The sequence below is a fragment of the Pomacea canaliculata genome, linkage group LG12 (genome assembly GCF_003073045.1).
Source record: "Pomacea canaliculata isolate SZHN2017 linkage group LG12, ASM307304v1, whole genome shotgun sequence".
Taxonomy (NCBI): domain Eukaryota; kingdom Metazoa; phylum Mollusca; class Gastropoda; order Architaenioglossa; family Ampullariidae; genus Pomacea; species Pomacea canaliculata.
The window spans coordinates 22,644,636-22,670,375 of NC_037601.1; the positions used below are offsets into that span (position 1 = coordinate 22,644,636).

A 25,740-nucleotide genomic window follows, 5' to 3' on the forward strand; every position below is an offset into this window, starting at 1 on the left:
CTAACAGCTTTTTGAGGAAGCCCCTCCGCACTTTAAAGACAGCTTCTTCTTTTTTTTTTACTCTGTCTTCTCGCCTGAGCTGAGGATCGCTTGAGCCTCTCGCAGTGGCGTCTTCTCTTCCCTCAATTTATAAATGAAATGAGAGAAATAAACATTGGTCGCGGAATGTCTTCATGACACGGAGGTTTACCTCCCCTGAGGCTCCCTTGCCGACCTCGTGTAGACGATTGAGTTCAATCTGTGCCAAGTGTCTTGTTAATGTTGATGTGACCTGTCAATCAAACTTAATGGAAGAGGAATGTGAGGGGGTGATGGTGGGCGGGGCTTCTTCCCAGCTTCGTCTGGAAGTCCGGAAATGAGATCTAAGAGCAGTCTGCCTGTGATAGAGAGAGAAGAGAGAAGATGAGATCTGAGGCAAAGAAGAGAAGGAGTGGGAGCCAGGTAGAGACTGGTACACAGGTAGAGGCATAACTGTGGCTGTACAGTTCTGTCACGTGAGGAAGATGTCGGACAGGTGCTGACGTCAGCACGACGCAATAGGCTGTCTGGTCCATTTTGACGTCAGCATGACGCAACACCTGGCTGTGTAAGTACACGTGTACCGCAATGTCTGTCGCCTAGCTCTGTAAGTACACGTGTACCGCAGTGTCTGTCGCCTAGCTCTGTAAGTACACGTGTACACGTGTATGTAGGAAGTACGTGCAGCTCGTGCTGTCTCTAGTGCAAGGTTGGCGGCTCCATGGGCGTGCTTCACCTCGGGGGCTGATTCAGCAGAATATTGCGAACTCGTGGTGTAGAAGGGCGTGAGTGTTGTTGTCTCCCTTCTGCGAGTTCCTCCCTTCTGTGTGACGTGGTGCCTTGTCTCGGGCCCCACAGGTCGGGGGGTGAGCAGGCAAATGTCAAAGTGCGACACAGAGTGAAACCAGGGACCACAGGGGCCACTGAGGCTGACGCCAGCTTCTTGGTGTAAGTATGGAGACAGGGTGGAGCCGCCTGGTCACCACATCACATCACACCTGCCTCCAACTCCACTCACCTGAAACACTCTACACTTCAGGTGGTAGGCCAGGGAACACAAATGACATTTTCTAGCAGGGTAACAGGTTAAAGGCAAACTTCTCCGTCTCTTCCCTCCCCCCAACACACACGCACACAAGAGACAAATACAAGACAATCTGTGCAAAATGCGGTCAGTGATGCAGGACTGGACAGAGGCTGTATGATGTGTCACGACTTCCAGCCACCTTTGATGCTGTACAAATATCAAGCTCCACGGAGGGTAACTTTGGGGCCACTGGAGGCAGGAGGAACACAGACCTCCTGGCAGCAACATAGTGCGCCAACAAACGCCAGTCCTGAAGCTCATTTATGGCGGTGTGGTCGTTCCCCACCCATACAAAAAGGGGGCAAAGCTGTAGGTGTGTTATTTCACCTGCTTTTGACTTCAGGATGAAGCCTGCCTCTGCCGTAGAGTGAGAAGGTGCGAAGCTCTACCCCACACCTGACACACGACCTCACCGGTGTGCAGACACTCAGAGTTGTGGCCAAGATGTCGGACTGCACTTGAGCGATTCAGCTTCATCTTTCTCCCGCCGCCAGCTGCCTGAGGTGCACGAAGAGGAAGTTTGCCGAGTATTAACCCGTGGAAAAAGGCAATAAAAACTGAACACTTGTTTCTGGCACGTGCAGCTCGTTTGCCCGTTGTGATCTCCATTCAGCTGCACGTGCAGCTGTTCACTGGGTACAGAGCATCATCCACAGAAGTCGGCAAAGTTCCGGCAAATGACGGGGGGTGGGATGTGAACACTGAACAGGAGGCTGACAGGTCGTATGTCAAGGTCAGGATTTTGCAACGACAGAAGCCGAGGCATTGTTTAACGTTTCGCTGACGTCACTTCCGCCACGGCACACGGCTGCAACATGGCGGGGGCTGTCAGAAGGACGACATGCCAGAGACCGACGCAGCTTCCCAATCTGGATCTTGCAGTTCGATTTACCGCCTAGGCGCGACCGCTGGATGGAACGGCAACAGGGTCAAAGGTGGCAAAGGGAAGATTGAACAGATTTTTTTTTTTAAATTCTGCTGAAGCGTCATCAGAGGATGATTATCCTCCAGTTCATTTGATCCATCGTTTCCATGAACTCGATTATCGCCATTACAGTAATCGAGAGATTTTGTCTGATGGTGTCGTGAAAATATACTGCTTGAGTGTGTTTGTCGTTCTGTCACACACACACGCATAAAATATATGGATGTGCTTTTATCTTTGTATTTTATGTTCAGAATGTTATCTCCACACGTTCAAATGTCCATCGTTCTCTATGTCTCGTCATCATGGCTGTCTTGTAGCGAGAGAAAGGGAAACACTAATAATAGCATTAATAATAATAATATCAATAATGTCAATAATAAGACGAGTCACGTGCAGCAGTACAGCCCAGGGCTAGCGCCGTAAATTTACAAACTAAATCGTGGAAAATGCAGCGAGAGATGAACCTCTATCCGCAGATCACTACAAGTGCACGAGCAGGTCCTGTCTAGTTAGCAGGAGTGGCTCACTGGCTCTACCATAAAGTGAAGAATGAAAAAGATGCCAGAACTCGTTCGTACCGGGATGATGTATTTTCCAGAAGTTTCCCCACACCCCAGACTGTTTTTACACGCCAGCAGCAGTTAAAATCAGCATTTCAACACGAGGACACGCCTTCACACCCCGAGCACCCACTCAAGAACTGCTCTGAGTTGGTTAATGTCAAAGTTCACACGAGGTTTGTGTCGAGGGCTGGTGGCGACGTGGTGTCGCTGAGTTCCGGACATTTGGCGAGGGGATGGCCGACACTGGTGGCGACTGTCACACAGGCCGTCCAGCATCTAGAGCTCGGTAGTTGTTGCTGTTGTAACCTCAACGCTCGACTTTATTATGTTGATGGCTGTCACCTTCACTCGCATCGGTGACAAAGGTAACCTGTGACCTCATACCCCTTGACCTCGCCAGAATCCAAGCCTCAAGCACGCAGGCCAGAAGTGTAAAATCACGTAACCCAGAAAAAAGCATTTGTCTAGCACGGTGGATGGAAGGTTTCTGACGAAAGCAAGAATTTCTTCTTCAGAGAGCAAAACTAGTGCAGGGAATGACAAGAAGGACGGCTGGACGGCCGGCTGGCTGGCTGGAAGGTTTCCGGCTTGCTCTTAATCCTGGAGAGAGTGTTGATGCCGGCATAATACATTTGTTGTGTGACTTCACCTTTGATCAGCGCTTGCTTAAGATAATTTGGGCCGCAGTGAGAACAGGGGCCCCTGTCAGCACCCGTGTAAATATTTACTGCATGAAACCTGTCTGCAGCGTGCATCTGATATGATGAAGGCCTGCACTGGAAACAAAGGACGAGCCAGAGATGGTTTGGACTGTTAGCCAGCCTGATACTGAACTATCTTAGTACGAGACATGCACTCCAGACAACAAACTTTGTCATAGGCGTGCATTCCTTTAATGATTCATAATGATAGATTAAAGGCTCACACCAGGACATATATCTATCTCTCGGGGAAAGTTCTAGCTTCAGAGTTTGTGAATGTTCTCTTGTCGCTGAAATCGTTATAGACCTTGACTTAGCTAATAAAATATTGCTGATATCTCATTTCCGAAGGTTCCACGCTAACAGTTGGCGCTCGGATCCGTTCCGCCAATGGCTTTGTGTTCACATTCACTGTGAACGCGTTGCTGATGGCAGTTGTCCTGTGTGAAGTCTTAACAAAGTATGGTAACTAGAAAAGTGCATATTGTTTCTTCGTTGTCTGCCATGTTTTCTTGGTTGCGGTCCAAAATCTGTTGCTTGCAGTTACTTTGTGTGAGAATGTTGCAGGTGTCCAATGAGGTCTGAACACCTTTGTGTTGCCGACTGAAACACAAGCTCATGTGGAAACACAAACTTTCCAAACGCGCTTTAATCACTACACTTCTGTTTTTAAGAGGGCAGAACATTAAATAAATGAAAGTAAGACAAAAATAAGCTTCCAGGCCTGAGGCTTCAAAGGCTCGGTATGTGCATCATGTTGATGAATCGGAAACGAGTGTGTCATGCAGTGGTGCATGCATGTACAGACACACACACACACACGTATATATGGGCATAATATGCTACTGTCGCCCTCACACAACCCTGACCAACAAGAGGCAAAATGACAGCCTCTATGTCACCCACTGTACAAGGTTTGGGTCAATGTTTCTGGATTTCTTGTTCTACTGTCCCCTGTGATTGAGAGACTGAGCATGCTGGTTATGAGTAGATAAACTAATCTTCTCGACTTCTAGTTTTAGTGATTTATCATCTCCCTTCATCTCTTTATCATCTGTTTTCTACCAGTCTCTTAGAAACTTAAACTGTAGCAGTTAGTCCACAAATCGTCATTAAACTAAAGTATACAAAGCTCAGATATACCAAAGCACAAAGTAAGAGGCGGCTGAGGTCAAGGGATTTGTATTTACTCCAATTTCTCCAACAAAGGCAAAGGTAACAGTCTGCAGGTACCTCACAGACGATACCAGGGAAAGGTCGTGATCAAAATCTCTTCAGGCCAAGCTTTTTCCAGAGTTTTTCAGCTTGAATACTTGTGCGTCTAGCCGGGACAACAGTGCTGTCCGAGACCAGCAAGGTACAGACATCCACGTGTGTGACAACGAGGCTGAGGACTGAGGGCGACGACAGCCAATAATCTAATGGACTTTCTCTGTGGCTCTGTACTGGCGGCCATGGCTGCCAGGCCCCTGGGCTGCTGGTCCTCGTCCCCTAGGGTCGTTATTAACGTGTTGCGCTCGTGTAGCCAGCAACCACCACTTCCATCACCGACACTCACCGCGTGACGCGCCACCACGTGACGTTCCCTGCTCTGCCACGTCACTGTAGTCCATTTCGTAATTCGCGCCAGTGTCGCTAAGGGAGTTAACTCTGTTGCCTGAGTTGTCTTTTAACTGCGCGCAGACCTGACAATGGAACTGTTAGCCGTGTGCGGAGTGCTTGCTGTGTGAACTAGTCTTCTGCCCGTGGGACACATCTGAGAGGAGAATCTGTGGAGTAGTTGCGGCAGCACAGAAGTCAGGATTTCATTATGACGACTGACAAAGCCACGGTGGACAGAAAGGTTCGTGGAAAATACCACCGACCTCCCTTCACGCCTTCCATGTTGTTCTTGAACGCAGGACTCCGCCTATCCTCATTTCCGTGAACTTTGTGAATGTGACCTATAGATGACAGTTGTGCCATGCTCACCGGCTCTTCCCTCGTCAAAAGCACGACTGCCAGAGCCAGTGGTCTAATGATACACAACTCAGCATGTTGTCAGTCCAGAACAAGTACAACACAAGCATCGCAAGGTCATCTAGGTGGATCTGTGATGAGCAAGCATCTTTCGCACGTGACCTGTTATCACGGCAATGTGCTGACTTGGACCTAATGCCATACATATAAATATAATATACATACACATACATAAACACACACAGCTCTACATTCTCAGGTGACCCATTGGTTCTCGTATATTTCTGTGGTAGAAGTGTAAGAATTAGACCAAAGTTCAAAGACATCACGGGTTTATTTCTTTCAATAACAAAACTAAGATGTTCGACAACAGGTCTTTGCGACAGGCTACTAAGCAGTGATCACTCTTCTTCCAGTATAGAGGGTTTGGTGGATACTCAGAGACAACAGAGAGGGTAGGAGAGTCCCTCGGATGCACCTCTAGAGAGAGAGAGAGCACGTGATGCAGGCAGGTTCCATTCCAGCCTCACGTGCCTGCATTCAGTTCCTACAACTTCAGTCCCTCTTCATCCTTTAGTCAAGTTTTCTCCTTCAGAACTTTCCTTTTATTTATGATGGCGTTTGCTTTGCCGTCCTTTGAGTGTGGAGGTAATGTGGAGGTATTCCAGTGGGGGTAATGTGGAGGTATTCCAGTGGAGGTAATGTGGAGGTACACCGCCCACGCTTGGCACCAACCGTCGTGGAGGAAATGAAAGAATTATTTCTGTGTTTAATCGATGGCCGCAAGTGCGGTTTACACAAATGTGGGGAAAGTTGTGGGCATCAACAAAAGCAGACAAGCCAAGAAATATCCACATTCATCTGCGGTAGTATTTATCTTAATGTAAGAGTAATGTCTGTGAAAGTTGAAATTCCTCGCCTGACGGCTCACAGTTGTGCCAGAGGCAGATGAATGGTTGTGGAGAGCTTCAACACAGCAAGGCCATTCTCCCTGTTTGCCCGCAATTCAAACCTTCACACGGACCTTCCCACACAGGAGAGGGGCCGGCGTCTGGACAAGGGACTGGTAAGCGAAAAGCAGACAAGCACTTCATTCAGCCGCCAGATAAACAACTTGGCAGCATCATCATCAGTATCATCATCAGTATTCTCATCAGGCCGGTCAGTACACAAAGCTTCCCGTCATCTGTCACGTGACCAGGAAACGCTTGAATGGAGAAATGGCGAGAGAGGTGAGCAATTGCAGTGATCCCAAGAGTACGAGTAGAGATAGGAGGTTGTTGAGAAAAAATGTTTATGAAATGATGAGTTGAGAGAGGGGACTGTGCACAAATGTATTGAAAGGTATTCTGTCTATCTCTGGAAGTGTTCAATTACAAACCATGAAAGCTTCCTACCAAACCTCTCCTACACAGACACAAGGAAACAAATTAAATACTTCCTCTTTTCCTTCTTCCCCATTTTTTATTTTTATTTTTATTTATTTATTTATTTTGCCTCCTTCTGTCCCACGACCAAACGGTCATGACTACACCAGCATCCATACCTCCCCAGAAATTGCCTTTTTGTCAGAATTATGCTTCACATCTAACCGACAAAAAACGCACCAACACCTGTTAGTCTTATCTTACAAAAATATCTGACAGCCCAGTTTTGTAAATAGCAAACATGTTTTCACATATTTTGTTGCTGCAAACATCGGAAGCAGTTGGGCGGCAGACGTATTGGAGAGCAACGGTCATAACTCTCAGTCTGTCAGGGAGGAGGAGATACCCTGATAGACTTCAGATGTATCTACCCGAGCACCATCAAGTGGAATATACATTACACATCTCCGGCCAAGTGAAAACATTCGAAAATAACGAAGACGACAGGAAAACAAATGGGGTTGAACTGTCGGCCTTCTCGTCGACAAAATACATTTGTTACAGTCGATGTAATCTGCTTCCATGTTTATCTACAGGACCCTGTAGACAGGCTCCACTCGTTAGTCAAATAACACTTAGTGTTCCTGTCCTGAGACTGATTGCTATCTGTGACTTCTTGTTGAATCCCTTTATTATCGTGTGATAAAGACGACGACAAGCTTGTTTGGTCTTTACAATGTCTGCCTCCGACATGGACCAGAGCTTGGAGGGGAGATGGAACCGAGAGAACATTTCTTACATTCAGAATTTTCAGGGTAGAAGACTGTAGAGGATTGAGACAACCCACAACTACCATCTGTCTAACGGACAATGATTTTGGGTGCTGACGTCACGAGTGTACACAGGTGTGTGAGGGCCGCAGCACTGATTGGCTGGCGACTCGGCTACACATCTATCGACATATTTTTGCCGAAAGTCGATGATGTGAAAGCTGTAACGAGGTTAGCCCCTGCTCTGGTGTGGATTAGCCACAGACACACATCCAGACCTGAACTTGGGCTTCCGAGCTCCCTGCCTCCCACTGTCACTAGAGCGTGCATGCGCAGAGCCCGCATCATGTGATGATATGCTAATCACAAGACATCAAAGCCACAATGTTACAGATGTTACAGATACTACAACACTGATAGCATTGGCACCGCGGCTTCTCCGTGTCCAACTCTGGCATCTAGAAATCTCACACAGCGGTAAACAAGACAATCCATGCTGATGAAATTAAACTTCATGCAGCTCTGGCTCTCGACAGCTTTCCACACCACTCTCCAGGGTCCTCTCCATACACACCGAGCAGACCGAGTTCCATGTCCAGGAGCTCCGCCAGTCTTATCTGCCAGCACCATTCTCTCACCTCCGGCACAACTCTGCAACTCGAGCATCCCACACCAGGGAGGAAACACTCAGGGGACCCTGACCCTCAGTTGTTGCAGGTCCTGCCATTGCTTTGCTAATCACAATTGTGGAGATCGCAGTCAAGAAAGAAAAATATCAGGAACAACAATTACAAGCTCACATTCGTAAGGAAGATGGTGAGGTCAGACTAAGATGCTGTTTACATGGAATGCTTTTCAAAAGAATTTTCCGTTACAACCTTTCTATGCTAAGTGAAGCTAACTGTAATAAGCACTAACATTTAAATATAAACATAATAATCAGAATGGTTGAGGGGACGCACTCAGGTGACTCATTGTTCAGCTGCTTTTCAACAAGAGTTCAGACAGAGACTGTTGCCTGGTGTCCGCCATCAGGCTTGTGTCTGCTCCACACCTGACGACCGGCGACGATTGTCTTTCTGCAATTTCCTCTCAGACATCATCATGGGGTGCAACCAAGTTTACAAACACACTTTCAGTTTAAAATGTTTCAACTTTATTCTTCACGGGCACGATCTCGCAGGACACTGTACCCACCACGCTCCTATTGTAGTGTCACCAACAAAAAGTATATACACATAAAATTATGTCCGAATGGAAAAAACCCATCTAACTCAAAGTAAATTGACCTTTAATTCCCACATCACAGTCCACTGTCTCACATTCCCCACATCACAATCCACTGTCCCCACATTCCCACATCACAGTCGACTGTCTCACATTCCCCCATCACAGTCCACTGTCCCCACATTCCCACATCACAGTCCACTGTCCCCACATTCCCACATCACAGTCCACTGTCCCCACATTCCCACATCACAGTCCACTGTCCCACATTCCCACATCACAGTCCACTGTCCCCACATTCCCACATCACAATCCACTGTCCCACATTCCCACATCACAGTCCACTGTCCCCACATTCCCACATCACAATCCACTGTCCCCACATTCCCACACCACAGTCCTTGTCCCCACATTCCCACATCACAGTCCACTGTCCCCACATTCCCACACTAACAATCAATGCCAAACACACCTAAGGATGGCTGTCCTTTGTTTTCATCAGGCGGACTTTTCAACTGGTCTGATAAAAAAAACGAAAGAAAGTAAGAAAGACTGATTGGGAGAAAAGCTTAACAAGAAATAAAAGGTAGGAGTGATGAAGGAAAAAAGAAAGAAATAAACACACAGATGTTTGCTCACAGCTTATTTACTCAAGACTCGCACACACATGTATCAAGTGCTACAAAGACCAACATGGACAAGTTACAAAAACTGTTGATTGCTCTTCAGAAGGGAGCGAAAGCTGAGAAAACAAACTGGCGTTTTACAGCTTTAGTTATTTTGTTATTTTGTTATTTTGTTGGGAAAGTGGTTAGTCTAATAATTGTTTTTCTCCCAGGTGTCACAGTGTTGCATTAAGTTAGCTTGCACGAGCGTTTTCTTCTCAGTCTCAAGATCTGAAGCAAATGCCATTCTTGATAAGCTTCCCTGACGAACATCAAATAATCAACCACACTTGCAATATTTAAGGAAAACCACTTGTTGATATGCACCGGGGGAACAAACCTGGCGCCAGAGGGCGCTTCTCTTTTGATCCCACCAGCCTCTTGGCATCTTTAGACGAGGGTTTAATCGCGCAATTAATCCGCATTAAGCGCCGCAAGACAACTGCGCACATGAATTGCGCAGGTGAGGAGAGCTGTGCGCATCCTCTCACATCCTCTCACCAACAAGTCTCTACACTCAGCTCCTACTTCTGTCAACAACAACAACACTGTCCACGTAGGTGCAGGTGGGGGAGGCAAGCAAGTGCAGGCAGTGTGATGCTGAGGGTTGCTTTGTGTTCTTGTCAGCTCGACATTAGCTCAGTTCGCGAGTCAGGTGGGTAATCACTTCCCACAGTCCTTTGCGCGTGCCAGAAGCATGAAGCACAGTTGATGTCAAAGGTGGTTGTTTTGAACTTTTGTATCCCTCCTTTGTCTCTCTCTCTTACTCTGTGTGTGTGTGAGAGAGAGAGAAGTGTGAACTTTAGTACACCTATCACTGTATACAGTAATGGCGGTAATGGAGCTGTATGTGTACACACCTGTCACTGTATACAGTATAATGGCGTAGTAGAGTTGTAGATGTACACACCTATCACTGTATACAATAATGGCGGTAGTAGAGTTGTAGATGTACACACCACCACCAAGTGACTGCAGTTGACTTTGATTAGTCTCAACATCTGAGAATACATTAGGCTGACAGCAATGCACTCGCATGTCTTCTAAATAAATCATTAGGATGTACCCGTATCTCGGCATCTCACGCCGGGTTACATGTCAGCTAAATATACCCGAAGATAATACCTGATGTTCACTCTCACTCGCTGGCATTTTTGTTTGCTCGCCGCGCATGATTACTGCCCTTTGTAAATGTGTACACACCTGACTCCACGTGCCGCTCACCGGCGATGTCAGGAGAGAGAGAAGGAGGCAGTATTACCCAAACAAGTGATGGAAGCATGAGGAAACATCTCCTCCCTTGGTACCACTTCTCTCCACCCGAGGCTGGCTAGTGTCGAGTAAATTGTTTGTCGTCAACATGTGGCTGAGTGGCAACCACTCCAAACACGCGGCTACCTGCAATGTTCCTGCTATCCCCCTTCCCCTACACCTCCTCCCACCATAACCTCCACGTGCGGGAACATCAGTAACACGGCCATTAGTTTCAATTAACCATGCCTCACCCAAAGACACGATTGGGAGAAAGGAAATGAAGATAAATCTTCTCTAAACTCACTTAAAACACTTTTAACCAATGCTGACTCTCGTCGTCTACACTCTACATCCTCCTCATGTTGATGGATGTGTCTGTACTATCGACACTTGTCATTTAACATTGTACTCATTACAATTAGGTAACTGTCCGTCAAGATGACAGTCCTTGTTGTCATCCCGCTTGAGGGCGGAGGTCATCAATAAGTCACGTGGACAGTCAAACGCTCAACTATCAGCAGACACACGGCCCTCGGCTTCTCCCCCAAAACACACGGAAGGAGGAAGTGAGACTGGTCTTGAGAAAAAGAAAATGCGAACAGAACGAGAAGCTGTTGAGTGGAGGATACAGGCACAAAAACATTGTCGGGGTCTGGAGCACGACTAAATGCTTGCTAGCTTGTTTGTCAACAACTGAATGCTACAAACTAGCTATCAACGTGGGCTGACAGTCATCATCAGTGTAAAGAGATACAGAACACCTCCTCGCCCCTCCAGCCAACGTTTCTAACCTGATGTGTGACACGTGACTGCACTCTGTGTCTGAGGGAAGTGGCAGATGCTTTTAGTTCAACAGTGTGATGCTCTCTAAAGTACAGGTGTACCATGTGATACTCTGTAAAGTACAGGTGTACCAGGTGATACTCTGTAAAGTACAGGTGTACCAGGTGATACTCTGTAAAGTACAGGTGTATCAGGTGATAATCTCTAAAGTACAGGTGTACCAGGTGATACTCTGTAAAGTACAGGTGTACCAGGTGATACTCTGTAAAGTACAGGTGTACCAGGTGATACTCTGTAAAGTACAGGTGTATCAGGCACAAGCCTCACGGTAGTAGTGGCAGTGAAGCTCACGAGTCAACAGTTTGCTCATGTCACACAACATGAGTGACTCAAGTCTGGAGGAGGCGGCTGTGTCTACCTTCCCACTATAGTCCCCCTGACATCATCATTACACACTGAATGATGTCCGGGGTCCACCTCGACCAAAGCCTGGACAGGAAACTCTTGTACTTGAGGAACATTCCCGTTGCTTGAAAGTTTTATTTGCTTTGACAATCCTTCTGTTGTTCAGCAAAGCAAGGTAGACTTCTTTGTGCTTCCTCTCTTTTACTTCCTCCTTCACAGTCACCTTCCTTCACTTTCTGGCCGACACTGTGTTGATGGATTTCATTGCCCTCCACAATGTAACAGATAAGAAAGTCAAACGAAACTCACTCTGCCTGACTTTAAAGACCTAGCAGGGTGAGGACAGGGTGAGGACAGGGTGAGGCTCTCTACAAAAGACTATTGTCCAAAGGTAGTAACACTCCTGTGTGGAGATAACACGCCTACACACACACCTTGCACACAAACACAGACACCAGGCTTGTACACGCACACACTTATGTTGCTATATTTATATTACACATTTATGCTGAGATGTACCCACATGTTGCCATGGGTACAGTCTGTGGGACACTAGGACTGTATGTTCATTAGTTTTACCTGTGATCACCTGTAATCTCTGTGCTCGGCAATGTTTTGTAGGTCACGTGTCTAGAGAACGGAAGGGCGCAGCTCCCCAGACTAGAAAACATCAGTATTTTGTACCCAGCTCACCCCAAGTCATTAAAAACAACCAAGTAGATGAAGAGAGAAGGGCTGCAGCATCAGGAAACTGAGGCAATGTCGAACGGTGACGATCCCAGCGATGTGGAGATGATAATTCTCTATAATGGTGACCCGATAAACGACGATTTAACTACAGTGTCATAAAATAAACAATTCTGTAAACTGTTTACCGCAGCCAGCTTCTTACAACTGTTATACACACGGACACACGCAGCCATCACACAACAGAAGATACAATGGTTACAGAGCGTCCGCCACAACCAGACCACCACCATCACCACCACCACCAGCATGAGCAACAACAAAACATCAAAATTATTTGCCAATGCTTACTGCGATGCAAGAGCAATTAGCACACCAGTGACAGTGACACCAGTGACAGTGACACCAGTGACAGCAACACCAGAGACAGTGACAGTGACACCAGCAGAGTGCAGCACGTGACTAAACTAAGGAACACACGAGAAACAAGATGGCTTACCTTGACTGATGGCTGTACACGAATCCTTCTGTCTCCTCGCAGTACAGACACAGGTAATCACCGATACACAGGTATTCTCCCATGCCAGAGCTCCGGCTGAAGCCGTTTAGCTGTAAACACGTGAACAGACAAGTGTGACTTAGTGTGACCTCGTGTGACCTCGTGTGAACACTACAACACAGCTTATTATTTGTTTGTACATAAGAAATACTACATTCTACATCTTTCCCTCATAATAAATTTTTATGTTTCATTTTTTACTTCTGATCGTTGTAAGTACATGTTTATATGTTTTGATGTGTTCCTGTGTGGATTAGTTGAGAAGTCATAAACTGAAAACATGCTTGTAGGTTCTTGCTAGTGAGAAAAAAAGACAGTGAGTGAAGTCATACAGAAAGAGAGAGAAACAGAAGCATCGTGACTGACAGTGTTCTTACAGACTGAACAAATGGACGACACATGGACAGGAAAACACAAAACACAAACACTAAACACAAAAACACAGAACACAAAACACAAAACACAAAACACAAACACAAACACCCACAAACAGATCAACAGAAAATATCCACCATCGTCCCACACGAGGTGCGCTTCATTCACTGCCACCTGTTGGCTACCTGGGGTGGGCTGCTAAAGCCTGTGTTGTCATGGTAACGCGTGCACTAACTTATAAAACGAGAAGACACTTTAGCTAATTGTCGGGTGGGTTAGCCATTCAGATCACCGTACACACACCCTCGCAACTCATCCGTGTTCTTCCCTACCGCTGTCCTGCTATTCAGACCCAAGACTTGCTCAGGTAAGAAACTCGGTTCATTGAAAACTGTATCCGCTACAGGTATGTGGATGTCGTAGACAAGAAGTCAAAATAAATTGTTTCTTGACCTCTGAGGGGAAATCGTACAATGAGGAGAACATAACACGGCATGTATGATATATTTTATATTTAAAACAACAACACCAACAACAAAGAAGCTTTGTATCGCCATGAGGAGGAAGGTTGGCGGCACCCGATGACCTCCCTTCTGGACGGTTGCTAAGCGAGGTCACATTAAAAACAACTGTACTCAGTTATTTCCGGTTTATTAAAATAAGAAGAAAGTGAATAGTGCAAGGACTGTAACAAGTTTATGTGTTACATTTATTTCTAACAACTACTGCAAGTACTCGCTGACCCTCCCAAAGTTCACGACCTTTACAGTTGACAGAGAGACTTACAAAGGCGCGTGAAGCACAGAAGTGAGTTCTTACAATAAACTACAATCTGTTGCATTAGCAGTCGTTCTTGCCATACTTTTATACCTCCTATCGTTTAGAACTGTTGTTTGCTGCTGCTCGCCTTTCAGTAGCAGTTCTGTGATCACACGCATCTTGCGAGGCTATCAGAGCTTTACAGCTACACCGAGTGATTAGGCGACTACAGGGCCACAAGAAATCAAATAAAAACCAGTTTTGATTGTTATTGTGCCGCGCGCACTAGTCCCGCTGCACGCGACTTAAAACAAGGGAGCCTCATTTCCGCTGGACCCTGCGCGCATTGCCCAGGCCGTGATCACGTGACAAGCGCAGCGACGATCGACATAACGAAGTGGGTGAAAAACAAATCGATGACAAAATTATTTCATGAGCATTAACTCTGCTACTTTCACGTTCCGCAGCTGCGCTCTGCTCTCACACAATTACACTTCCGGCCCCCCCCCTCCCTTTCTCATTTTCCTGCCCCCCCCCCCATCCACCCGCCCGCACCCCGGAGGTTCCTACCCCCTTCTGAATACCTTCACGTTGACAAACGATCACGTGGTGTGCAAGGTATGGAGGACAGATGGATGGAGAGCATGTGTAGGGGGGAGCGGCGGTTATGAGCGATCGCTGGGCTCGTCAGGTGTAGTGTTACGGCCGAGAGTTGGACAACGCTGACGTCAATATTACGTCACACGACACGTGCAGCTGGATATTCTATTTCCGCCCCAGTTGAGACTGTGTTGGATGTTTCTGATACCCGCTCTCAAACCTTCTCCCTCCCACACACGTACAAACACACTGACACATAGACTGTGTTTACAAGGTGCTTACCATCTTTATGAGAGTTCATGAACACAGCTAAATATAGTTCAATATATAAATATAGTTCAATATATAAATATAGTTCAATGACACATGTAGAGCTTCAAACTTGATAGACGAATACCCTGGGTAAATACTGGTACTGTTAGTCAATGGTTGTTTTCTTTAAACAAACATTTTTAAAAGTTTAATGTTATCTTTCAAACCAAAATATGTTCAGCTTATGTTTGCGTGTTTGTGTGTTTGTGTTGTTTGTTCTTTAACAAAAGTAGCAAAGTGGTTAGATACTTCACACGTCCAACAACAGCAAAACCGGAAAGTGGCTGCATGGTTATCACCGATGTGGCAGATGAACATATAACAACTCAATGGCGAATAAATGCTGTCCAATTTGAGTATTGTAAAGCACACAATGACTGTAATCAAGTCATCTCGCGATTAAATAAAAACTGACATCCGTTACAAAAACATGGCAGGTCGGAGTCTGCTGTGAGTGCAGCTGTGGGACAAACATCTACTTGATGCATCCCCCGCCAGACAAACTTGTGACAGTTTGTGACAGCAGCAGCCCCTGACCCCTGAACTCTGATATTTAAAGGACAATGTCGGGAGACACGCGGCGCTTGAAATGCCTTCTGCCACAAAAAGGAGACGGAGGGAGGAATGTTGTTGTCCCACACACGACTGAGCTGTCGTACCTGAGTGGTTAGCTTGTGTACAAGTACTTTATCTTGTGTACAAACAATACCAGTCCGTGACAGGGCCAACAAGCAGCACTTGGAGGGTCCTCCCAGAGTGAAGGGAGGTTACACGAGAGTGTTAAAGTGACTGTCGTACTTCTTACTGAAGTCCTCTGCTAGTAACCTGCTATTAACCCTGCCTAGCTGGAATCAACAAATAGCTTAGTCTTTTAATTAACCATGTATCTTTATTCCAGAAAATTGTGTTTCAAAGCATGGTGGTCTATTAATATTTCATGTACAGCGCAGACCACAATACCTGTCTGAGGCAAAGACCAAACAAAAATATCAGCGTTACTTTGAGGTTGTCTTCAGTAAACATGAAATGTAAACATGAAAACTAGTTTAGCAGCCTGTCTGAGCCTATATCTAACACAACAATAAGCGAGGGCAAGACTAACTCTGAGGACAAGAACCACGTGACCACATATTTCACGCAGTAAAAGCAAATCACTGAGGTCCTGGCAGACAGGTAACACTCGGGATTACAGGTGTAGCACCGGGACAAAGCACAGCTGGGTGAACATTTGTCACAGAAAATAAACTGTCCTTCATGTTGATGGCGAGACTTCTAGCAACTTGTGTTTCTTGCCGCAGTAACACTCCTGTGCCCGCCTCTCATAGTTTGCCACTCGTAAAATAAACTCGTGCTGCCCCCGTGTGTCAGACAGTGTAAACCTTCAACATCTGCTGAACACTCAGCCCCTGAGGGTGTCTGAGACCTCCACTGATCCCCTGCCCCGAGATGTTTAGTGTGGTCAGCCAGACAACTACACATCTCACCACTGGACGGACATTCAAGATAATTTTGTGTTTTTTCAGTTATGACAGTAAAGATACACAGACTGTCATGTTCCTGCAGGTCTTCATGTCCTCCGGCATGGATATACTATACTACCTGGCCGCTATGGGGTCCCTCTGTCTCTGACATCTGTACAATAGCATGAATCAACTCGCATCTGTTTTCTATAGAAGGATGTTGTATAAGATGCCCCAGAGAGCCCTGCGATGTTTATCTTTCAGTTACAAAATAACAAAGCTGTGGCCGCTTCTTCATGCACTTGCTGCCCTCACACGTTGGCGGGGTTTCCAGGGTGGATTGGTGTTTTGTCTACCCGACAGGTTGCCGTGGATTTCCTCGCGCACACAGGGGGAGTGGTTAGTTGTCGGTCCTTCCGTGGCTCAGACATTGAAAAACGTTCATACATGGAAGGCGAGGGGTAGACAGGGTTGTGTGGGACATGTTGATGTGTGGACACAGTCAGGTAAACCTCCACACGTCCCACGTTCACTGTCTCTGAAGGACATTTTTTTATTTTAGAGAAACCCTGAGAAAACCTATATTTTAGAGAACGCCCCACCCCAGTCACACCCGCTCAGTGCCTTGTTCTTCAGGCTTGTTTTGCCGAAACAGAAAGTTTGTATCAGTTTTGTAATCTGGATCAGGTATATCTGTCACCTGGCGCTAGTACATGTATACTACTTTCACTGTCGGGTCGCATATCCTGCTGAGCTGAAAAATCGGATTGTTGTTTACACCCTCTCACTGACACAAAGTCTGTGTGCGCCCATTGTGTCTGGTGGGTCACCTGATGGACTGTGTACTTCGCGAAGTCAACGACAACCACGAATCCGGTCTCAACAAGTTTAGCTTGATCAACAATTCCTCCCATCCACCTTTCACTTCTCTAAGCCTCCCCCTCCTCTTACCTACCGCCTGTCAGGCCAAAAAAAAACCCAAACCCACAAAAAGTTGTGCAGCTCCCGTCCTCTACAGTCTACATCAAGCAACTCGTCCAGCCAGACGACAGGTGGGAGGATCAGCTCAGGTGACACACACAGGTCTCACCCACCTTGTCTCGCGACCACTTGCCATCAAAATGTCCCGGAGGGCCACTGCATTCCGCTAACATGTCAACCACTTACCTTTCAAGCTTTCCCTGCCGTAAGTCTGTATATAATTGCAGAGCTGGATTCCCTATCAGTGACTTACAAGCCCTCGGCGCTACACTTTGCTGTTGGCCGCTGGGTGGCTCGTTATCTTCCCGTCTCGGGTGGAACGCGACTCGGGCAACCGAGCTTTGAGAGACGCGCAGGTGGTTAGAGACCAGGACTGGACTCAGCTCCACTACTGTGTGATTTAATTTGAAATAAATGAGTACTGTACTCAACTCACTACTGTGTAAGTTAATTAAATACAAATGAGTACTATACCCGAGTCCACTTCTGTCTATGATTTGACACACGCGCAGTGAGACAAGGCAAGCATCTTTCTATCACACACTTCAATGTATTTTCTTCATTTTCTTTGTTTGCTTGTTTTTTAGAAGCAAAGGTAAAAAAGAACTTCGGTGAGGAGACGTACTGCCAGTCAGATGTGAGAGCCACTAACAGTGTATTTATGTAAATAATTATTTGTGTAATATCTAACATCCCACAGGATGAAGTGACCACCTAGCAACACAAGGCTGCATAAACAAGAGAAATATTTGTAACAACAATGTGCCGCCTGCCAATAGTCACAATCAGTAGTATGATAATGTTTGTCCGAGGACAGTGAGCTAGAGATACAACACACAAACATATCACAGTATATTAAAGTAAATGTCAGACCTGTGACTCACTGTGGAAGCCACACACTCAACTATTAACACAAACACAAATAGTGGAAGCTGAGATGTCCATCATGTCCTCCCTAGCTCTATCTTCTCTTCACTCTCTCCTTTTTTAACGACCTCGTCTATTCTTGTTCTTACTTTTGTACTGACTGAATGTGTTATTAGAATGATAAGTAATGTCGGACAGTTTCATACTGTGCTTACACAATTTTAAAAAGCAAACAATCGGTAATCTTTCACTCGTCCTCGTCCGACTTCATTTGTAACGAGCTACATTAAAACCGCCTCTTAATTATATCTCCTGAGAGGGAGAACTTATTTCAGCAAACTACCTGGCTGACATATTGCTGTGTACCCGCCACCTGTGTACAGGAGGATACCCGCGCACCCTGTGTGATGTGACAGGACAAGTGAGGACATTCCGACAGGTTCAGAGAGAAAAAAGCTCGGAGGCGCCTTACCACAACCCTGGCCCCTCCTCTTCACGTGCTCAGCATAGCATTCCAAAGTTGCCCCTGGAGGGTCAAGTTTGCCTTCATGACCCCCGACCCCACTTCCCGTGGTTGGGGGGACCTCGCGACACACGGATCCTTCACACACGACGATAGAAGAAAGTTCCGACACAGATGCGATGACAGACTGAAGTTAGTTTATTCCATATTGTTGTTGCTGACACACGGGGGACACAGACCACAGTCACACAGGGTGGCGACTGCACCCCACTTCACAAGCTTCTACCTCCAGTGCAGTCTGGGTGCGACACAACCTCCCGGGCGTCACATGGCTCGGAGCTCGCTCGCCGGCTGAGGCTGAATGACGAACCAGTCGACAAGGAGGCCAGCAAGTCATTGAAATCTTTTTACCCGCCAACCCAGCTTACACTTTCTGCCCTTTCCTTTAAAAAAAAAAGGGAAATCCCCCTCCTGATAGTCGAGGAGGAGTGGTGAAATGAAGACGGAGAGGGCTGAGGGGAAGGGAACCACACAGACCCTCCGCCCATCCTCCCCAGCAACCACCTTACTCCGCCGTCTACACCCTCCCTAGCACCCCTCCCTCTGAGTTTCCTGTGCGAGGAAGGAAGAGGAAAGTAGCATGACTTCTGGTGCACGAGAGACAAATTACACTCAACGGTGAGCGAGAGACAAATTACACTCACGGTGAATGAGGAAGCAACTACTCACCCTCCCCCCGACACCACCAGCATCACCACCACCACCACCACCACCACCACCACCACCACCACCACCATCACTGCTGTTCGTTAGCTGCCGCCAGCCACTTGCAGGGGAAACAATCGTTGACTCTCATCTCGGGCTGACAACGACTGCAACTTTTGAAAGCCCCGCCCAGACCTCTCTTCCTCCCTTCAGTTTCCACGCCGAGGTCAGCAGCAGCCGCGGTTGGAAGACTGTAGAAAGCTGATGTTCATTCTTTAAAATTAACGGTAAGGCGCTCTGTGTTCCGGCATTTCTGTTCTCAATTACTGTCAGCTTCCTGCTACCTTTCACCACAACCACCACCATCCCCGTCCCCCAACATCCCTCCTCCCTCCTTCCGCCCAACCTAAGCGACCGAAAGACGAATGAAGAATGAAGAAGCTGAGGGCTGGATGAGTGGGAGCTGGGCAACTGTTTCGCTTGATGGGCGAGGGATTTGTGAGGCGAGTGCGTGTCGACTCCCGCTGATCAAGTTTTGTCTTGGAGGTGGTGGTGGTGGTGATGCTGCTGCTGGTGGTGGTGATGCTGCTGGTGGTGGTGAGCAACACGCCCTCGGATGTGACGTCAGCCTGTGATGGAGTGGCGGCGTGTGGCTGTGATGTGGCCAGCCTCCACATCGCCTCCGTGTGTGATGGAGAGAGCGAGGCAGTCGGTGGAGACTTGATTTATTTATTGATGAAGGTTATTCAAAGGAACTGTTGCATGCAAGTAGATGTGAACATGAACATGAACACTACCGAGATATGTTCACATGTTCGTCTACACGTATGTCATTTTGTTTGTGTGCGGAGATGTGTGAAGGAATGTGTGTGTCTCGGTGTTTAAGATGGAGACATGTTGAGTGTGCAGCTGACTGCTGTCTCCATCATCGCGTGCAACACAATCGCAACACAGGAAGCGCTGGTCACGTGACGGTTTCCCAGCATCCAGTGCGGCGCATGTCTCGTAGACTGTCTACAGCAGCCACACAGACTGTTTCTGGCTCAACCGTTTGTTTTGCCTCAGCCAGACCTGATCCCACCCGACCTCAGAAAGCCCTGACCTGACCTGTACTCCCCCGAACGTTGCACTCACCTTTGACCCCCAGACTAACATGGCGACCTCTCTCTCAACTGCTTCCGTCATGCGTGCCTCGCCATCAGCTGCCACAGTTTCTTTCTTCAACTTGAGGATGTGTGTCACCACTTGTGTCAGCCAGTTGCTAGGTGAACAAACACCACGAGAAGCACCGAAACAACAGGTTGTCAGGTGGAGCAGGCATGCCTGTCTCACACATAACACAGTTCCAGACAGGGGCCCCTGTTGTGACAAGAAAGGGCGCGACAATCTCCCCCGTCCCCTCCTTCTCTCTCTCAGTATTACAGGGGGAGCTGTTATGTGGAGAGTGTTAAGCATGAATCGAGAATGTAATACTCTCGACAAATATATCCCAATGGAGTGTCTCACAAGCCGGTGTATGACGGGTGAGGATGGAGGAAGGAGGATTTTAAAGCAAAAAAGGGGAACCGTTTGTGTCTAAAGGTCACCAACAGTACTCCATGATTCAGCCACGTACATCATCACAGACTACATCTGTCTCTCAAACAGTTTGTTAACAAGTTTGCAAGATGCACACTGCCAGCCTGCCTGGCACTGACTGTCCTGTCAGCCACCACAACACTCACCCCGGGTAGCCACCGAGACCCGCAGTGTCTACCCCATCATGTACCCGTGTACGTTCTGTCTACCCTGTCTTGGACTTTCCCTAATTTCAAAATTTTTGTTATTATTCACTAAAATGTAAATTTTGTTGCTATGAAAAAGAGAAAATTTTGAGTTTCACGTGCGGTTGCCATGACAATACGAGCTCAAAAAATGATTTTGCGATCTCAATACCACGGAGTGTGTGTGTGTTCTGTATTTTTATCACATTTCTTACTAAATAAGACAAAAGTTAAAAAAAGACTACAGATGTTCCTGCTTTAAACTCTGGCCATACAAGAGTCAGTTTACACACTACTTCACTCCATGATGGCGTTTCCTCTCTAAACCTGTTATTTGAGAACCACACAAAGCTTTTCTCAAAAAAACTGAGTCAAAAGCTTTGTTTGTTCGTTTATTTATTCTCTCTCTCTCGCTTTCTTCGCCTCGCTGAGTTTTACAAGTAAACTGACAGGACTATGTTAGCCACCAGTGTTTATGTCTGCATGTGTGGGTCATGGTGGGTGTGGGAATGTCGAGTGATACTGTTTGTTGTTGTTACAGATGATTTATACGTCAATAAGCTTGTAAATGTCAAGGTAGATTGAGTGTTTTGTATGTATACACACATTTGTATGCAAGGCAGCTCACAAATAACACTTGTAGCACAGATGTTTATACACACCGAATGACACGCTGGCCATGTATTACCTTGCCAAGGTTGACAGGTTGGACAATAGGCAGGAGTGAACCAACAGGTGTGTCTTGTCTAGCCAGGTAGAGGCCAACTGTTTGTGTCGCCTGTCGTCTTGTTGTGTCACTCAGCTTGAGGTCTGAGTGTGTTTGTGTCGTGTCTGGTGCCACTCAGTGCGTACAGCTGATGATGGTGTCCCTCGGTGGCGTGGGCTCCTGTTGCCCGGGGGAGGACACTCGCCACAGAAACACAAGATTGAGTTCATTTGGACTTTGGTCATCTGTGTTTGTGTGTGTGTGTCACAGCTGCTTCGTCCACACCGAGTGTGGGATGTAACATTTGAAGTTTACTACGGATTTCTTAACTTCTTATAATGTCGTGCCTACAAATTGTGGTTTAAATGTGAATCATGGACTTGTTTTCCTTCTTCGGCTAGCAACACACAGTCCGTTGAATTTAACTGTACTTTTGCAATGTCCTCATCCGACGACAGTCACTGCTTTCATGGAGTACACATCTGAATTATATTCTGAAACCGTGGACTGTGAAAAAAGCAACTCAAGCTTGAATGGTCCCATCTGAATACCTTCTGTCCTTGCAAGTCACAAGTCGCCGACTTCTTCCTTCTCCCGCTGAGTCTCTTTACGATGAGGAGGGCAAAGACTCTTTTGACAAGCACATCGACTATTGACGACTGAGGAAAGGTACTAAAGAACAGCTTGACTGACAGTAATCAGACATTTAATTTCATACCTGTTAGGAGCATCCTCTAGTTTGTTTGAATACCGGACCTTGCTAACCCTGGCGCTGGTATTTAATAACGAGAGTGTGACGAGGAAGGAGGTTAAAGTTCAAGTTTGACATTGTTGGTGACAATTGCCGGGAGCTGAGGACACCAGCTGCCGGGGCATCACACTGCTAGAGGCTTCGTCAGTATGTCTGATACTTAGTGGGCGACCCCTCCTCCCAACACACACACAGACACACACGCACACATAGAGACAGAAACACACACAGACACACACCCTTTCCTTCTCACGTTCTCTTTTATTTCTCTCCCCCGCGTGCCCCGCATCCGTGCTTCACAAACGAGTTTATTCACTTTTCATTGTTTCACATGTTGTCATTGTGCTGCCCTTGGAGCTGACAGTGTAAGGAGAGGCGTGTTCCACACAAACTATTACTGCTATGATAAATATCTCTACGTCACGGGAGATTCCAGTATTTATTTATAGACAAGGTATTTGCGTCGTTTTCTTTCCCTTTCGTTTACCTTTCTTTCTCTCCTTTACCGCTGACGAAGCGCCGCGCGCCGTTGATGTTAATTTTCAAAATAACACCAGCAATCAAAAACTTGAAAAATTATTTTGAAGACCACTTTACGAGACCAAGCAGATGTTAAACTACTCTCATGTTTAGTTAGGAAAACTTCTCAGCCTTGTGGTGGACAGTTGCATCACGATGGAGAAGGCGATGTGAAGGGCAGAGGTCAGCGGCGCGCAGCAATCCGTCGATAGCACGCGTGCGGCCGCTGCGGCCGAGTGTGAACGGCCTTTGGTCACGTGTCTACGGTCTACGGAGGACGTAGCAGGGGGGCGGCAATTGGCTGGCCAAGGGAGGGGGGAGGCCATTGATCTGTTTGTTCGGTTCCGGTGAAAACGCCGCCGCCAGCAGATTTATCCTTTCCCAAGCACGACCTCAATTGACGACAACGCCGAGATTTCATTAGAAATGAAACAGTAGATGACTGGGCATGAGCGAGGACCAAGGAGACGATAGCTTGTAGCCAGAGAGGGCAAACATCAGTCCGCGGCAAACTCTCGGCAACAGAACTGATGTAGGAACTAGAGGTCCATCAGCATCCGGATGAGGAATGCGCTTTCATTGTCAGAGCTCACCTGAGCAAAAGGTGCACCTGACAACATATGTGACTGTCATTCATTATTCCAGTAATTATTTATTCCGATTTTTAAATAATTTTTTTCAAGCCTTTTTATTGCCCAGAAAACCCAGGTTATGCAGAATGTCGATAATAACATTTAATGTGTGTTCTTGCTTCGATACCCGGCACCAGTCTTGCGTGGCCACCCTTTCATGTATCACCTCCACCTTGTCTTGTATGTGTGAGGCATGCGACACCCGGACTCATGTCACGATTCGCTTACTGTAGGTGCCTGGCTCGGGTAGAGTTGTGCTGCTGTCGTTGGTCTGCACGAGTCTCGGCAAGCGATCCCCCGGAGGTCAACACCAAGGTTTGCGCTGGAGTGGATGTCGGGTATCAAGTGCCATGAACCAACTGACAAACATGGGGATCATCCACCCGTGTGCTGTGTCACTCTGTGCTGGCTCCACCAGGATCTGACGATAGACTGCGACCCTCCCCCGCACCTCCCTCAGACTCATGCAGGTCTGACCAATGATGGCGGCACAGGGAGGAGTGCAAGCACAGAGCAGGGACAGTCACCTCCGTGTGTCACGTGACTGAGGCCGAGCAGCGCTAGACGACGACATGCAAGCCAGCGTGCGATGACACTGGGTTCAAAGGTTGAAGGTGGAAGCACACTAATTCATGACAAGATGAAGCAACTACTCATACTCGGACTGATTGTCTCTCCATCTGTGTAGGGAGGGACGCGGGGGGACATGGGAAGTGTCCATACTGCAAGCTCGTGACACTGGCATTGCCTTTACATTGTGCAGACTGTGACGACTGACAATGTCTGATGTTTATGACTATTTCAAAATATTTGTATTGAAGCTACGATATCTTACTGATGTGAAAACCGATATAAACTAATTGTCGGCAAGTCTGCTTTGACCTCACGCACGCACGCGCGCCAACAGACGAAACGTGGAGTACACACACTACAACATTTAATCTCATCGTTGTCGCAGAAGTCTTTGAAGGGATCGTCATTGTTATTGATCATCGCCATATCATTAGTGATGGATAGTTGTTTTCTAACCACTTAGTCCTGGTGGCAGAGGGTGGACGGGACTCACGTGCCGTGGCTGTTACACAGAGGCTGCTGCTCACGTGGCTTCCACAGGCCGGAGACAAAACCGACATGAAACTCATCTTAGTGCTGATTAATTGCCAGCCCCGGCAGTTGCCGCTTATGGGTGATCACAACCGCAAATAAATATTGAATGTAAAATGAAAGTAATGCACGAGGCAGCATACGCCCTCTAGTGGGCGGGTGTGTTGCTAGTGTTACACCCGCCAGAACCTCATTTCAACTGCGTTTTGAAGTCAACAGTTTTTTCTCTCCTTTTAATTGTAAACTCGCCATCCCAGCCTGAAGGAAGCACACAGCTCCAGAAGTGAGCAGATAGAACTCAAAACAACAAATAAAAAAGGAGCAGCAACTCTGGAGGGAGAGACGCAAACAAGTGTGAAATACCGTGTTTAGAGAAGCTATAATTAGGTGGAATGGAGGAGGAAGAAAGTTTTGAGTTTGTAGGAGGAATGCAGACACGTGTTCAGCTACTGTTTCATGGATGGCGAGCCTGGCGGTCTCCGTCTCTCCCTCCATTTGGAGGGCTTCACGTGCACTGCCCCAGCTCCTGCGTTTTTGCCGAGAGGAAACATCTGTTGACTGCACGCTAGGTGGCGACACTGCGGCCAGTGAGCGCTGTTCACGCGCTGTTCACACGCTGGGGTGCGCGGAGCATGTTCATGGGCTTCCACCCTCTGACCTGAGGTCTGCGCCCTCACTTAACCCCATTCCCACCGACGACAGGAGACACCGGAGACGAGGACGACGGAGGATGTTAACTCCACAATAAACCAGTCGACATGCAGGCAGAC

The 25,740-nt window shown here is 47.2% G+C and overlaps 1 protein-coding gene across 1 annotated transcript in view; it reads right to left on the bottom strand.

Annotated features, from left to right (window-relative positions):
• LOC112576597 (inositol 1,4,5-trisphosphate receptor type 2-like) overlaps positions 1–25,740 on the bottom strand; it is a 141,807-nt gene that overhangs the window by 67,417 nt on the left and 48,650 nt on the right. The window contains 1 exon segment of the mRNA XM_025259175.1: positions 12,914–13,023. Within this exon segment, the coding sequence (XP_025114960.1) occupies positions 12,914–13,023 (110 nt within the window).